At 41.3% G+C, this 14,700-nt stretch overlaps 1 protein-coding gene across 1 annotated transcript; it reads left to right on the forward strand.

The window, feature by feature from the left end:
• Positions 1 to 2,228: 2,228 nt before the first annotated feature.
• Positions 2,229 to 10,672, forward strand: LOC109208083 (DExH-box ATP-dependent RNA helicase DExH12-like). The gene is made up of 4 exons (XM_019371107.1): positions 2,229 to 2,446; positions 2,585 to 5,568; positions 6,741 to 7,130; positions 7,248 to 10,672. The coding sequence occupies exons 2-4, from the start codon at positions 2,602 to 2,604 to the stop codon at positions 10,434 to 10,436; spliced, it is 6,546 nt and encodes a 2,181-aa protein (XP_019226652.1). The 5' UTR covers positions 2,229 to 2,446; positions 2,585 to 2,601; the 3' UTR covers positions 10,437 to 10,672.
• The last annotated feature ends 4,028 nt before the right edge of the window (positions 10,673 to 14,700 follow it).

The following is a 14,700-nucleotide window of genomic DNA, read 5'->3' on the forward strand; positions in this document are numbered from 1 at the left end:
CTATCTCATCTTTTCTATGCTGATGACCTCACTTTGCTGGCCAAGATCAATAACAAGTCTATTAGTACCATCAAGAAATGCCTAGAGCATTTTTGCACATTGTCTGGACAGTCCATAAACAATACCAAGTCTAAAATCATTATATCTAAAAACTGTCCCCCTAATATTATATCCAATCTAACAAATACCTTTCATATAAATACAAGCAACTCTTTTGGTAAATACTTAGGTTTTCCAATAGCAAATACAAAGCCTAGAGCCAAGGATTTTCAATTCGTCCTGGATAACATGATGCCTAGACTAGGAAACTGGAAATCAAATTGCTTGACCATGGCAGGCAGAACTGTGTTAGCTGCCTCTTGTCTAAATGCCCTGCCTAATCATATAATGCACTACACTTTGTTGCCTGGAAAAATCCTAAGCACTATTGATAAGATTCAAAGGAACTTTATTTGGGGGTCTAGTACTGAAAAGAAGAAGTTACACCTTATAAATTGGGATACTATCACTAAATCTAGGAAGGAAGGTTGTTTAGGTATCCACAAAGCAAAAAACAAAAATTAGCCAGCCTTGCAAATCTATCCCGGAGACTTCTTAATAACACTAAGGCCCCTTGGGCAAATCTAATAATCCATCTCTATGGATACAGGAAGGTCACTAATAACTCCTCCTTTATTTGGACCAGTATCTTAAAGGGGTAGGACATTTGTAATAAGGGCATCCTTTGGGTTCCTCATAAGAACTCCTGGCTCAATATATGGCACAGTAGGTGGATAAACAATTCTCCCCCTCTCCGGCAATGTTTCATTGGCCCCTTAACACATTTTGATAATATGCTCACTATAAAAGATATTTGGAAAAATAATAAATGGGATCTCACAAGGCTATCTGGGAATCTTGAGGATTCTATAATAAACAAAATAACAGCCATTACTCCCTCTAAAAGAAATTGTGACATACCTCTATGGTCTCTCACTACAAATGGGCTGTTTACGACAAAATCCTGCTATACCTTAATTGAAAACCCCCACAGGAATGAGGAGAACTTCTTATGGATTTGGAACCTCAACTGCCCTAATAAATTAAAATTCCTTCTGTGGAAATGTCTTCATAATAAATTGCCTACTAGAAGCCACCTAAATCACATAGGTATCAATATTGACCCCATATGCTCATACTGCAAAACCCAAAGGGAAACGATCAACCATATTTTTTTGGAATGCCATGTAGTTAAAGAAATATGGTCTCTACTAAGTATTGACACTAGCAGTGTTATTCATAGCCCTCAATGGTTAATCAAAATAAGAGACCATCATCCCCCTCTAGGAAATAATATCATTGACTGGAGGGAACTCTTTCCTTTCGTTATATGGTACATCTGGGTAAATAGAAATAATAACCTCTTTAACAACACCTCTGATAAGCCATACCTTAAACATGCTATTAATCAGGCAGTGCAACATAAGCTCCTAACCGGTAATGCTACTGATTTCCAACGTCCTATTTCCATTAAGGTTGGATGGATCAGACCACCTAGAAACATGGTAAAACTCAACACAGATGGTTCGTTTTTGCAACCTAATTCTCTATGTGGCCTTGATGGTGTAATCAGAGACAATAAAGGTCATTGGATAGTAGGGTTCCATGGAGTCTCTACAGGCATATCACCAATTCACGCGGAGCTCCTGGCCTTGAAAGCAGGCCTACAATTAACTAAAAGACAAGGGCTACACAATATAGAAGTGGAAATAGACTCTACTGACGCGATCAATTACTTAACAAATGGGTTACCCCTTTTTGATAACATCATTTTTGATTGCAGGTTGTTAATGACCCAGATGCAGGTCCAAGTAATCCATCACACATTCAGGGAAGCCAACAAGCTGGCACACATGGTGGCTAAGAGGGCACTCCAGGAGAACACATGCAGGGATCTTACTATCCTATATTACCCGCCCCTTTTTGCTTGTGAAGTTTTAAATTCGGACTTGGAACTTAGCAAAGATGCTTGCTATAGGCTAGCCTATTTTGGAAACAAAAATGTCCTACGTGACATGGTCTGTAATAGCCAAGTAGAAAATACCCCACCGGGCGATTATGGTTGTATGAACTCTATTATTATGTGACCAATATAATATAGATCCCTGTTTGTCAAAAAAAAGGAAATAAGGATATTGTCAATTTTAATATCATATTTTTGTTTGTAATTGAAAAAGTAACCATATTGCTTTTCCTTCTTCACTTAAAAAAATAAAGCACGCTCTCTCTCAAACCCTAACGGAAGTTGTAGATTTAGAATTGACTTCATTCTGAGTCCAAAGGCTAAGAGTGGGGCATCTAGTCCAAAAAAATACTACAGAAACTCGGATTCAATCAGATTAGAGGCGGCGAATTGGGATTTCAGGCGGTTGTCTACTACTCCTATATGTTTGAGGCGGCATAGTCGGTGAGTGCAAAGTTTTTTCTATATTAATTCGTCTTTGTTGTTATTTTTCTGTTGAATTTGTATTGTTGGTCTTAGGGTTTATCTGTTTGAGCGGACTGATTTGAGTACCGTCCATGTTTTGTTGTTGTGAAATTTTAGGGTTTCCTGATTGAAGCATGTCGAACTTGGGGGGTGGTGCAGAGGCACATGCGCGTTTCAAACAGTATGAATACAGAGCTAACTCAAGTCTAGTCCTCACCACTGATTCTCGTCCTCGTGACACACATGAACCCAGTGGCGAACCCGAATCCCTTTATGGTAAAATAGACCCAAAAACATTTGGTGATCGAGCTTATAAGGGCAGACCTCCTGAATTAGATGAGAAACTTGAAAAGGCTAGGAAGAAGAAGGAGCGGCAGCGGGACCCACTTGTATCCGAGCCCCCCACCAGGAAGAAGAGACGTTTACTTGTTCAGGAAGAAAGTGTTCTTACTTCAACTGAGGAAGGTGTGTACCAGCCTAAGACTAAGGAGACTAGGGCCGCTTATGAGGCTATGCTCAGTATGATTCAGCAGCAACTTGGTGGACAGCCATTGAACATTGTGAGCGGGGCAGCTGATGAGATATTGGCTGTGTTGAAGAATGATAACTTTAAGAATCCTGACAAGAAGAAGGAAATTGAAAAGCTGTTGAATCCGATATCCAACCAGGTGTTCGATCAGTTGGTGTCGATTGGGCGACTCATCACTGATTATCAAGGCGATGGTGATGCGGCAGCAGTGACCGGTGCAGGTGATGGTGATGAAGCTCTTGACGATGATGTCGGTGTAGCGGTTGAGTTCGAGGAGAACGAAGAGGAAGATGATGAAGAGAGTGACCTTGATGTGGTGCCCGATGATGAAGAGGATGATGATGATGTGCTGGAAGCTAGTGGTTCTGGTGCTATGCAGATGGGTGGTGGCATTGACGATGATGAGATGCGCGAGGCGGATGAGGGTATGGCGTTGAATGTGCAGGACATGGATGCTTATTGGCTTCAGAGAAAGATCTCTCAAGCTTACGAGCAGCAGATTGATCCGCAACAGAGCCAAAAGCTTGCTGAAGAGGTTCTTAAGATTCTTGCTGAAGGCGATGATCGTGAAGTGGAAACCAAGTTACTGGTGCATCTCCAGTTTGATAAGTTCAGTCTCATCAAATATCTTCTGCGGAACCGGCTAAAGGTAGTATGGGGTACCCGTCTTGCAAGGGCCGACGAGCAAGAGAAAAAGGAGATTGAAGAAGAGATGTTGGGATTGGGGCCTGATCATGCCGCAATATTAGGGCAGCTGCATGCTACTAGGGCTACCCCAAAAGAGAGGCAGAAGATTCTTGAAAAAAGCATTAGAGAAGAGGCTCGGCGTCTTAAAGATGAGACTGGTGTTGACGGTGACGGAGAAAGGAGGACGGCAGTTGTAGATAGAGACGTTGATAATGGTTGGTTAATGGGGCAGCGTCAGTTACTTGATCTTGACGACCTTGCATTTCATCAAGGCGGTTTGTTGATGGCAAATAAGAAATGTGAGCTTCCAGTGGGGTCTTATAGGAATCATAAGAAGGGGTACGAGGAAGTTCACGTGCCTGCTTTGAAGCCAAAGCCACTAGCCGCTGGTGAAGAGCTTGTGAAGATATCCTCCATTCCGGAGTGGGCTCAACCAGCGTTCAGTGGGATGACACAATTGAACAGGGTGCAGAGTAAAGTATATGAGACTGCCCTCTTCTCTCCGGAGAACATTTTGCTATGTGCTCCAACTGGTGCTGGGAAGACCAATGTAGCTATGCTCACTATACTTCAGCAAATTGCACTTAACCGCAACGAAGATGGATCATTCAACCACAACAATTATAAGATTGTATATGTGGCACCCATGAAAGCTCTTGTTGCTGAAGTGGTTGGTAATCTCTCCAGGCGTTTGGAACATTATGGTGTCCAGGTGAAAGAGTTGAGTGGCGATCAAACATTAACTCGTCAACAGATTGAAGAGACTCAAATTATTGTGACTACCCCAGAGAAGTGGGATATTATAACCAGAAAGTCAGGTGATCGCACATATACACAGCTTGTTAAACTTCTTATTATTGATGAGATACATCTCCTGCATGACAACCGAGGTCCTGTCTTGGAGAGTATCATTGCGAGAACTATTAGACAGATTGAAACCACGAAAGAGCATATTCGGCTTGTTGGATTATCAGCAACGCTTCCAAATTATGAAGACGTGGCTGTGTTTTTGCGAGTTGATCTGGACAAAGGTCTCTTCCATTTTGACAATAGCTATAGACCTGTACCGTTGGCTCAACAGTATATTGGAATTACTGTTAAGAAGCCACTGCAGAGATTCCAGTTGATGAATGATGTTTGCTATGAGAAGGTGATTAGCGTCGCAGGCAAGCATCAGGTGCTTATTTTTGTGCATTCAAGGAAGGAAACAAGTAAAACAGCTCGGGCAATAAGGGATACTGCACTTGCTAATGACACCCTTGGAAAGTTTTTGAAGGAGGAGAGTGTAGCTAGGGAGATTCTACAGTCTCAAACTGAGCTTGTCAAGAGCAATGACCTCAAAGATCTTTTACCTTATGGCTTTGCGATTCACCATGCAGGGTTGGTTAGAACTGATCGGCAACTTGTGGAGGAGCTTTTTGCTGATGGTCATGTGCAAGTGTTGGTTTCAACTGCAACTTTAGCATGGGGTGTCAATTTACCTGCACATACCGTCATCATAAAGGGTACCCAGATTTACAATCCTGAAAAAGGAGCATGGACTGAACTCAGTCCTCTTGATGTTATGCAAATGCTTGGCCGTGCTGGAAGGCCTCAATATGACACTTATGGTGAAGGAATCATCATAACCGGACACAGTGAATTGCAGTACTATCTTTCTTTGATGAATCAGCAGCTTCCTATTGAAAGTCAGTTCATATCCAAGTTGGCTGATCAGTTGAATGCAGAGATTGTCCTTGGGACAGTACTGAATGCCAAAGAAGCATGCAAGTGGCTCCTATATACTTACCTCTATGTTCGCATGGTGCGGAATCCCACACTCTATGGTCTAGCTGCTGATGCTCTCAAAACTGATTATACTTTGGAGGAAAGGCGTGCCGACTTGGTAAGTCTTGTTTATATTCCGGTTGTTGATTTTTTCTTCATAGCACCGTATTTGTATTGCTTAATGCTTAATGCTTAATGTTGTTCAGATTTTTTGCACGTATTCTCCGTGTTAATAATCGTGTGCTCCCATGAATATTGATGCTAATCATGGAAAAAGTAGAGTCTATGTTTAGACATAAATTCATACATTGTGGTGCTTGGGGATTGTGATTATGCATCCTGATACATAATTAATGGGCTTTTGTGTCAAGGAAGAATATTCTGTTTGGTGGTTGTTATTTCATGTTACTTTGGAATTGTGATTAGGTATTCTAGAATAAAATTTATGGGCTTTTGCTTCAAAGGAGAATTTCCGTCAGCTGGTCAGTTTTTTTTTTTTTGATGACCGAGAAATCCCTCCGGGGCCGATCCTTTGGACCAACCGCAGCCTTCGAAACTCGGTGGATAATGGGCCCGCCCCTCTACCCTTCTCCACTTAAATACCAGGCTTTGCTTTGCATGGTGTGGGCACCTAAGACACAAATCCACCACCCTTTGCCACTTGAGCTAGGCCCTGGGGGCATCAGCTGGTCAGTTTAATTGTATTCTTTTATTCGTCATGTTTATTATCATCCGTTCCCAAGAAAATTGGTTCTAATCATGAAAGAAGTAATGTCATGTGTGGGTTATGTTCATATGAAGATGGTTTTCAATTTGTGGTGCTTTCAAGTCGTGATTATGCGCCCTATTCCATAATTTATGGCTTTGTTTTAGAGGAGAATTTCAGTCAGTGGTTTTTATTTCATGTTACTTTGGAATGGTAATTAGGTAGTTGGATACAAAAGGTATGATTCAAATGAGAATTTCTGTCAAATGCTTAGTTTAATAATAGTTACTGTGTAGTTGCCCGTCAGGGTGAGTCGAGGCCAGCTTAACCAATACTGTGGGAGAAGTAGTTGTTGATTATTTGGAGAGCTTAATGTTTCAATTAGTTTGAATGAAACAGAGCAAAGACTTACCTTCACTAGAATTGTTCCTATGATTGTCAATGGTGGTAACATCTAATGTACGTGCTGTTCTTCTACCATTTTTAAATTGTTGCTCTGTCTTTTGGTGTCTTGTACTGATATTATGATATTTTGGCATTCAAATTGTATTCCTTCAGAGTTTGAAATACTTACTTGCTTGCAGGTCCATTCTGCTGCTACATTGCTGGACAAGAATAACTTGGTCAAGTATGATAGGAAAAGTGGATATTTCCAGGTGACTGACTTGGGTCGTATTGCGAGCTATTATTATATAACTCATGGGACAATTTCCACATACAATGAGCATTTGAAGCCTACAATGGGTGATATTGAACTTTGTCGGCTTTTCTCTCTAAGTGAGGAATTCAAATACGTAACAGTCAGACAAGATGAGAAAATGGAATTGGCAAAGCTTCTGGATCGTGTTCCTATTCCGGTAAAAGAGAGTCTTGAGGAGCCTAGTGCCAAGATCAATGTTCTATTGCAGGCATATATTTCACGGTTGAAGCTTGAAGGGTTGTCTCTGTCATCCGACATGGTTTATATAACTCAGGTTTGTGTTTGTTGTACCAGTAACCTGTTAGTTGGTTGCTTATTTATTTCTTTTTTCATTCTTTTGTTTAGTGTTTTCTGATAGCGAGTTATCTAATCTAGTTATTTACTTTTGCAGAGTGCTGTGCGTTTGATGCGAGCCCTTTTTGAGATTGTTCTGAAGAGAGGATGGGCTCAGTTAGCTGAGAAGGCCTTAAAATGGTGCAAAATGATAAGCAAGAAGATGTGGAGTGTACAGACACCACTTCGACAATTCCATGGCATACCAAATGAGATCTTGATGAAGTTAGAGAAGAAAGATTTGGCTTGGGAGCGTTATTATGATCTTTCGTCACAAGAACTGGGAGAGCTTATTCGGTTCCAGAAGATGGGAAGGACGTTGCACAAGTTTATTCATCAGTTCCCAAAGCTGAATCTTGCAGCACATGTTCAACCAATTACCCGGTCAGTCTTGAGGGTAGAATTGACTATAACACCGGATTTCCAGTGGGACGACAAGGTTCATGGTTTTGTAGAACCTTTCTGGGTGGTTGTTGAGGATAATGATGGGGAATATATTCTTCATCATGAATATTTCATGTTGAAGAAGCAGTATATTGATGAAGACCATACTGTGAACTTCACAGTCCCAATATATGAGCCATTGCCCCCTCAATATTTCATCCGCGTTGTCTCTGACAGATGGCTAGGGTCCCAGACTGTTTTGCCTGTCTCTTTCCGTCACCTGATTTTGCCAGAGAAATATCCTCCTCCCACTGAGTTACTAGACTTACAACCTCTTCCAGTTACTGCATTGAGGAATCCAGCGTATGAAGCAGTTTATCAGGATTTTAAGCATTTCAATCCTGTTCAGACTCAGGTTTTCACAGTTCTGTACAATTCAGATGACAATGTCTTGGTTGCAGCTCCAACTGGCAGTGGGAAGACCATTTGTGCCGAATTTGCCATATTGAGGAATCTTCAGAGAGGACCTGATAGTACCATTCGTGCTGTGTATATAGCTCCACTAGAGGCTCTTGCCAAGGAGCGGTTCAGTGATTGGAAGAAGAAATTTGGAGACTATCTGGGAATGAGAGTTGTTGAATTAACTGGGGAAACAGCCAGTGATCTGAAGCTGTTAGAGAAGGGTCAGTTAATTATCAGCACGCCTGAGAAATGGGATGCTTTATCTCGTCGCTGGAAACAACGTAAGCATGTTCAGCAAGTCAGTCTTTTCATTGTTGATGAATTGCACCTGATTGGTGGTCAAGGTGGTCCAATCCTGGAGGTGATCGTCTCTCGGATGAGATATATTTCAAGCCAGATTGATAATAAGATCCGTATCGTTGCTTTGTCAACCTCCCTAGCTAATGCCAAGGATTTGGGAGAATGGATTGGGGCTACGTCTCATGGGCTCTTCAACTTTCCTCCTGGTGTCAGGCCTGTGCCACTGGAGATACACATTCAGGGTGTTGATATTGCTAACTTTGAAGCTAGGATGCAAGCCATGGCAAAACCCACATATACTGCAATAGTTCAACATGCAAGGAAGGGAAAACCTGCAATTGTGTATGTTCCCACAAGGAAGCATGCAAGATTGACTGCTGTAGATCTGATGACTTATTCAAGCATGGACAGTGAAGACGCACCAATTTTCCTGCTACGATCTGCAGAAGAGCTGGAGCCTTTCGTGGAGAGGATCAATGAACCTATGCTGAAAGAGACGCTCAAGTATGGTGTGGGCTACTTGCATGAGGGGTTGAGTGCCACTGATCTGGATATAGTGAAGACATTGTTCGAAACCGGTTGGATTCAAGTATGTGTAATGAACGGTACTATGTGTTGGGGAGTACCACTATCTGCACATTTGGTGGTGGTCATGGGAACACAGTACTATGATGGTAGGGAAAATGCGCACACTGATTACCCAGTTACCGATTTATTGCAGATGATGGGTCATGCCAGTCGACCTCTTGTAGATAACTCCGGGAAGTGTGTCATCCTCTGCCATGCACCACGCAAGGACTACTACAAGAAGTTCTTGTATGAAGCATTCCCAGTTGAAAGCCATCTGCAACACTATCTCCATGACAATTTGAATGCTGAGGTTGTTGTTGGAGTTATTCAGAACAAGCAGGATGCGGTGGATTACCTAACATGGACCTTCATGTACAGAAGGCTGACACAGAATCCAAATTACTACAATCTGCAGGGTGTTAGTCATAGGCATCTGTCTGACCACCTCTCGGAGCTAGTGGAGAATACTATCAGTGACTTGGAGGCAAGCAAATGTGTCGCTGTTGAGGATGACTTTTTGCTTTCACCTTTGAATCTTGGCATGATAGCGTCATATTATTATATCAGTTACACGACAATAGAGCGTTTTAGCTCTTCTGTGACCTCCAAAACAAAGTTGAAGGGCTTGCTGGAAATATTGGCTTCAGCATCGGAGTATGAACAGTTGCCTATACGACCAGGTGAAGAGGAGTTGATAAGAAGGTTGATTAAGCACCTGCGTTTCTCCTTTGAAAATCCGAAATACACAGATCCTCACATCAAGGCTAATGCTCTTTTACAAGCCCATTTCTCTAGGCAAGTGCTGGGCGGAAATCTTGCTTCTGACCAGCAAGAGGTGCTTCTTTCTTCTACTAGGCTGCTTCAAGCAATGGTTGATGTTATTTCCAGTAATGGGTGGCTTAGTCTAGCACTTCTAGCAATGGAGGTGAGCCAAATGGTGACACAGGGAATGTGGGAACGTGACTCGATGCTTCTCCAGCTTCCCCACTTCACGAAGGATTTGGCTAAGAAGTGCCAAGAAAATCCAGGAAAGAGTGTAGAGACAGTTTTTGATTTAGTGGAGCTGGAAGATGACGAGAGGCGTGAGCTCTTGCAAATGTCTGACTTACAGCTTATGGATATTGCCCGGTTCTGTAATCGGTTTCCAAACATCGATCTGACGTATGAGGTGTTGGACAGTGATAATGTGAGTGCTGGAGACGATGTAAGTGTGCAGGTAACCCTTGAGCGAGATCTTGAGGGTAGAACAGAGGTTGGACCTGTTTTTGCACCTAAATATCCCAAAGCCAAGGAAGAAGGATGGTGGCTTGTTGTCGGCGATACAAAGAGCAACCAATTACTGGCCATTAAGAGAGTTACCCTCCAAAGGAAGTCTAGGGTCAAGCTAGATTTTGCTGCGCCTGCAGAAGCTGGAACGAGGACCTACACACTCTATTTTATGTGCGATTCTTATCTGGGTTGTGACCAGGAGTATAGTTTTACACTTGACGTTAAAGCGCCAATGGGTGAAGATGACAGTGGAAGAGAATGATGTAGTTTTTGTATTTGTTTTTTTGAGAACTTTCCGTGAATGCTTGTTTTTATTACTGTAGACAAGCTAGTGGTGCTTAGTTATTTGTATTTCTGTTGTACTAGATGCTTCCTTTTTGATATGCCGGACTAGGAATGGCAATTCTGCAGCTGCTTTATAGCTTCTAGTGATTGGTCTGAAATGTCGGTAAAATGGTATTGCCATGTTTATTTGATATCACTATTGTTTTTCTTCCCCGTTTCTTGATCCAATTCAAATTCCCATCCACGGTGCAGGAATATTGATTTGATCTTCGATCCTGAATAATTACCTGCTGTATCTTTAATCTATCCAGTTCCTTCTTGTACGATCATTTGATGAAGTCTCGTCAAATAGCTCCTCCCCTTCCAGAGATGTCTGTTTAAAGCCTACTTGAACTGTTAGGTTTTTGCAGTCTGAGGGAGAGGGTTTAAATTGTAATGCTGTTTGTAAGAGTCAGAACAAGGTTACGTCGTTGGAAGCATTATTCATTCTCCTTTTCCTTTGTTTACTTTTTCAATCTTTTAAGATAAGATTTTGGTGTATCTTTGTTTTTTCTAAGACTTGTTCAATACGGGATAAAATACGAAAAATAGTTCTTTGAGTTCCATATGCCGAGGGTTGGGTCGGAGTCTCTATTTGCTACAAAATTAATGTACAAATTTACTGCCGAGGGTTGGGCCAACATGAGGGCATTTGTTATAACCCCAAGAAAGATAGATTTTAAGCAAATAAGCACAATCATCAGGAACTTGATTAGGCTCTTGACCCATATATTCCACTTCCACCTTATGAGTCCAGAGTTGGAGACTGTTAATTGTGGTTAAAGAAAAGAAAGGAATTAACGGGAATGCTTATGCGCTGAAAATAATTTACAGTAAATTCTATTAAAATATTGTAATTTTACCTATTTAAAATTTTATCTATCTGTATATCCATACTATATTAAAAGCACGAAATATTTTACATTAGATAAAATTGTAATTAAGTTATTTCTTAATTAATTTTCTAATATTTAGAACTTCAAAAGCAACTAAAATTTTGCTTATTAATTATTTATCTTATTTAAACTATGTAAAAGGTCCTAATATTTAGGGCTACAAATTCATTAAAACTTTACCTTATATAAGTTCTTTAATTATTTGATCAAAAATTTTATACTCTTATGAACTTCAAAAATGCTTTTGGAGTTTAATAGGTGCCAATTAAAATAATTTTTTAATTCTTTTTTTTCTTTTAAAAAATTCTTAGTCTGAGGTATATCAACGATTGATTACCTAAAATCATGGGACACCGCCCATGTTCTTTCTCTCCATTTAACTTTTTTAAGAGTTTGATTTAATTTTAAGTATAAATATCTAAAAGTTCCTACCAACATTGTCACGACCCAATTTCACTCCAGGTCGTGATGGCGCCCAACACCATTGTCAGGCAAGCCAACGCGAAAATATTAATAAGTTCTAGTTTTACTTTTTCCAAAACAGTTAACACAAATTCTATATTTGAATTCAAAACAAGAAATAATTAGCATCGATCCGAAATAGTTATACAGTTCCAAAAGAATAGTCTACTAATGTGTGTGCCAAGACCGGGTGTCACAAGCATATGAGCATCTAGTAGAATACACAAAAGAATAATCTACCCCTACTGTCCGAACTAGAATAGACAGCAAAAGAAAAATACAGAGAGACTCCATCATGCTGCTGGTCGGCATAGGAGAGGAGCATCTCACCGTGGAATCTCGGACTACGATCAAACGTGCGCACCAGACTGATAACCAGATGCACCTGCCTCAGATCCTATACAATTAAGTACAGAAGCGTAGTAGGAGTACATAAACAATATGTAACCAGTAAGTATCCCGTCTAATCTCGAAGAAGTAGAGACGAGAGGTCGACTTGACACTTACTAGGGTCAATTAATATAAGAAATGTTTTACTATGCATAAATGTCACAATATATATGTATAGCAATTTATAGCATGAAGTGATAAGTCATTCCCTAGATAACTTCATAGTTAGCCATTTACATTTCAGGGCATTTAGCAAGGCAAGTCATGAATATGAATCCACATAGATAACATGCGCACATTATGCCGAGGTCGTACGACCCGGTCCAACATAAAAAGAAATGTGCACCGCCAGAGGGTCGAATGGCGCGAACCATAGATGCATCTGTTTCTACCGAGGCGATCGGCCCGATCCACAAATAGCAATCATCATCAAGAGGCACATAAGGCACAATCATAGTCAAATAAATTCATACGAGTTATCAAGTGAGTACATGCGTTCTTATACATTGTTTCCAACTTCTAACAAGTCCTAAGTGATCTCATTAACATGAAATGATATAGACATTTACAAACATAGCATGGTACGGGTCCTAAACTACCCGGACAATTAACATAATAGTAGCTACGCATGGACTCTCGTCACCTCGTGCGTACGTAGCCCCCAAAATTAGCAACACATGATTAATTAACTCACCTATGGGGATAATTCCCTCTTACAAGGTTAGAAATGAGACTCACCTTGCTCCAAAACGTGCTTTCAATACCAAGAACGTGCTCAAACCCTCAATTTGGAGCCGAACGATCCAAAACTAAATAAACGAGGTAGGAACTAGTCAATACAAGCTCAAGAGTTTGCATTTTAATTACCAAAGTAATTTCTCGACCTTAAACACAAGTTTCCTAAAATCCGACCCCGGGCCCACGTGCCCGGATTCCATAATTTTTCGAAGAAAGTTGTTCTTTATAGCCTAAGGATCAATAATATATGATTTCTACTTCATTCCATAACAAATTTCGTGGTGAAATCTAAGTTTTATCAAAACCCTTGGTTTTGCTCTAATCCCATGATTTTCCCTAATTTTTGTGTATTAATCTGCCCAAGACTCAAGTATTAAACTTAGAAATAAATAGGATGAACTTACCTCAAGATGCTAGGTGAAAGTCCTCTCCCAAGAGCTCCAAAATTGCCCAATGAATGAGTGAAAGTGAGCAAAAATGGCCTAGAGCCCGTAATAAATGAAGATCACTGCTTCGGTGATTTCCGCATCTGCGGTCCTGGGCCGCACCTGCGCCCACCGCATCTGCGGAAAGGTGTCCGCTTCTGCGGAATCTCAACTGGGCCGCATCTGCGAGACAAGCCGCTTTTGCGGCTCCGCTTCTGCGGAAAAATAGCCGCTTGCGGTTATGACAGATAGCTGGGAGCTTCAGCTCCTTCCCAAAATTTCCAACTTCACTCGAGCCTTGCTCGATTGACGCTCGGGGCCCCCAGGCCCCGCCCGAACATACCGACAAGTTTGAAATCATAAAACAGACTCGCTCGAACCCTCGGAACGCCCGAAACAACGCTAAAACTAAGAATCACCCCCTAAAACCAATTGAATCAAACTTTTGAACTTCAAGTTCTTCAATTCACTTCTAACGCGCCGAAACGTACTTAAACTACTCGGATTGACACCAAATTTTGCGGGCAAGTCTTAAATGTTATATTGGACCTGTACCGGGCTCCAGAACCAACATACGGGCCCGATACCATATGATCAAGCATTATTCAATTTCATTAAATCCTTAGAATTTCCAGTTTAATAATTTCTAACAAAAATTCATTACTCGGGTTAGGGACCTCGGAATTCGATTCCGGGCATACGCCCAGGTCCCATATTTTCCTACAAACCCTCCGGGACCGTCAAAATATGAGTCCGGGTCCGTTTACTAAAAATTTTGACCAAAGTCAAACTTAGCCTTTTAAGAAAATCTTAAGGAATCAAGTGTGCCTATTCCAACCCAAACTCTTCCAGATCCCGGATCAACCATCCCTCCAGGTCGTAAATTAGTTAAAGCAAGTGCGGGAAGTCTTATTTAGGGGAACGGGGTTCTAAAAAGCGAAACGACCAGTCGGATCGTTACATCCTCCACCTCTTAAACAAACGTTCGTCCTGGAACGAGTTTAGATTCATACCTGAAGTGCCGAATAAGTGTGGATATCTGCTCCGCATATCCTCCTCGGACTCCCAGGTCACCTCCTCGATTGGTTGGCCCCTCCACTGGACCTTTATTGCAGAAACCCTCTTGGACCTCAACTGGCGCTCCTGCCTATCAATAATGGCAACTGGCTCCTCTTCGTAGCTCAATCTCTCGTCTAGCTGAATAGTGCTGAAATCTAACACATGGGACCAGTCGGCGTGATACCTTCGAAGCATAGACATATGAAAAACTGGATGGACTCCCGATAAGCTG

This window comes from Nicotiana attenuata, unplaced genomic scaffold (genome assembly GCF_001879085.1).
Source record: "Nicotiana attenuata strain UT unplaced genomic scaffold, NIATTr2, whole genome shotgun sequence".
NCBI lineage: Eukaryota > Viridiplantae > Streptophyta > Magnoliopsida > Solanales > Solanaceae > Nicotiana > Nicotiana attenuata.

Coding starts and splice junctions, on each gene's coding strand:
- LOC109208083 (XM_019371107.1), top strand. CDS start 2,602: ATGTCGAACTTGGGGGGTGGTGCAGAGGCACATGCGCGTTTCAAACAG. Junction 5,569..6,740: donor AGGAAAGGCGTGCCGACTTG/GTAAGTCTTGTT, acceptor ACTTGCTTGCAG/GTCCATTCTGCTGCTACATT. Junction 7,131..7,247: donor ACATGGTTTATATAACTCAG/GTTTGTGTTTGT, acceptor TTACTTTTGCAG/AGTGCTGTGCGTTTGATGCG.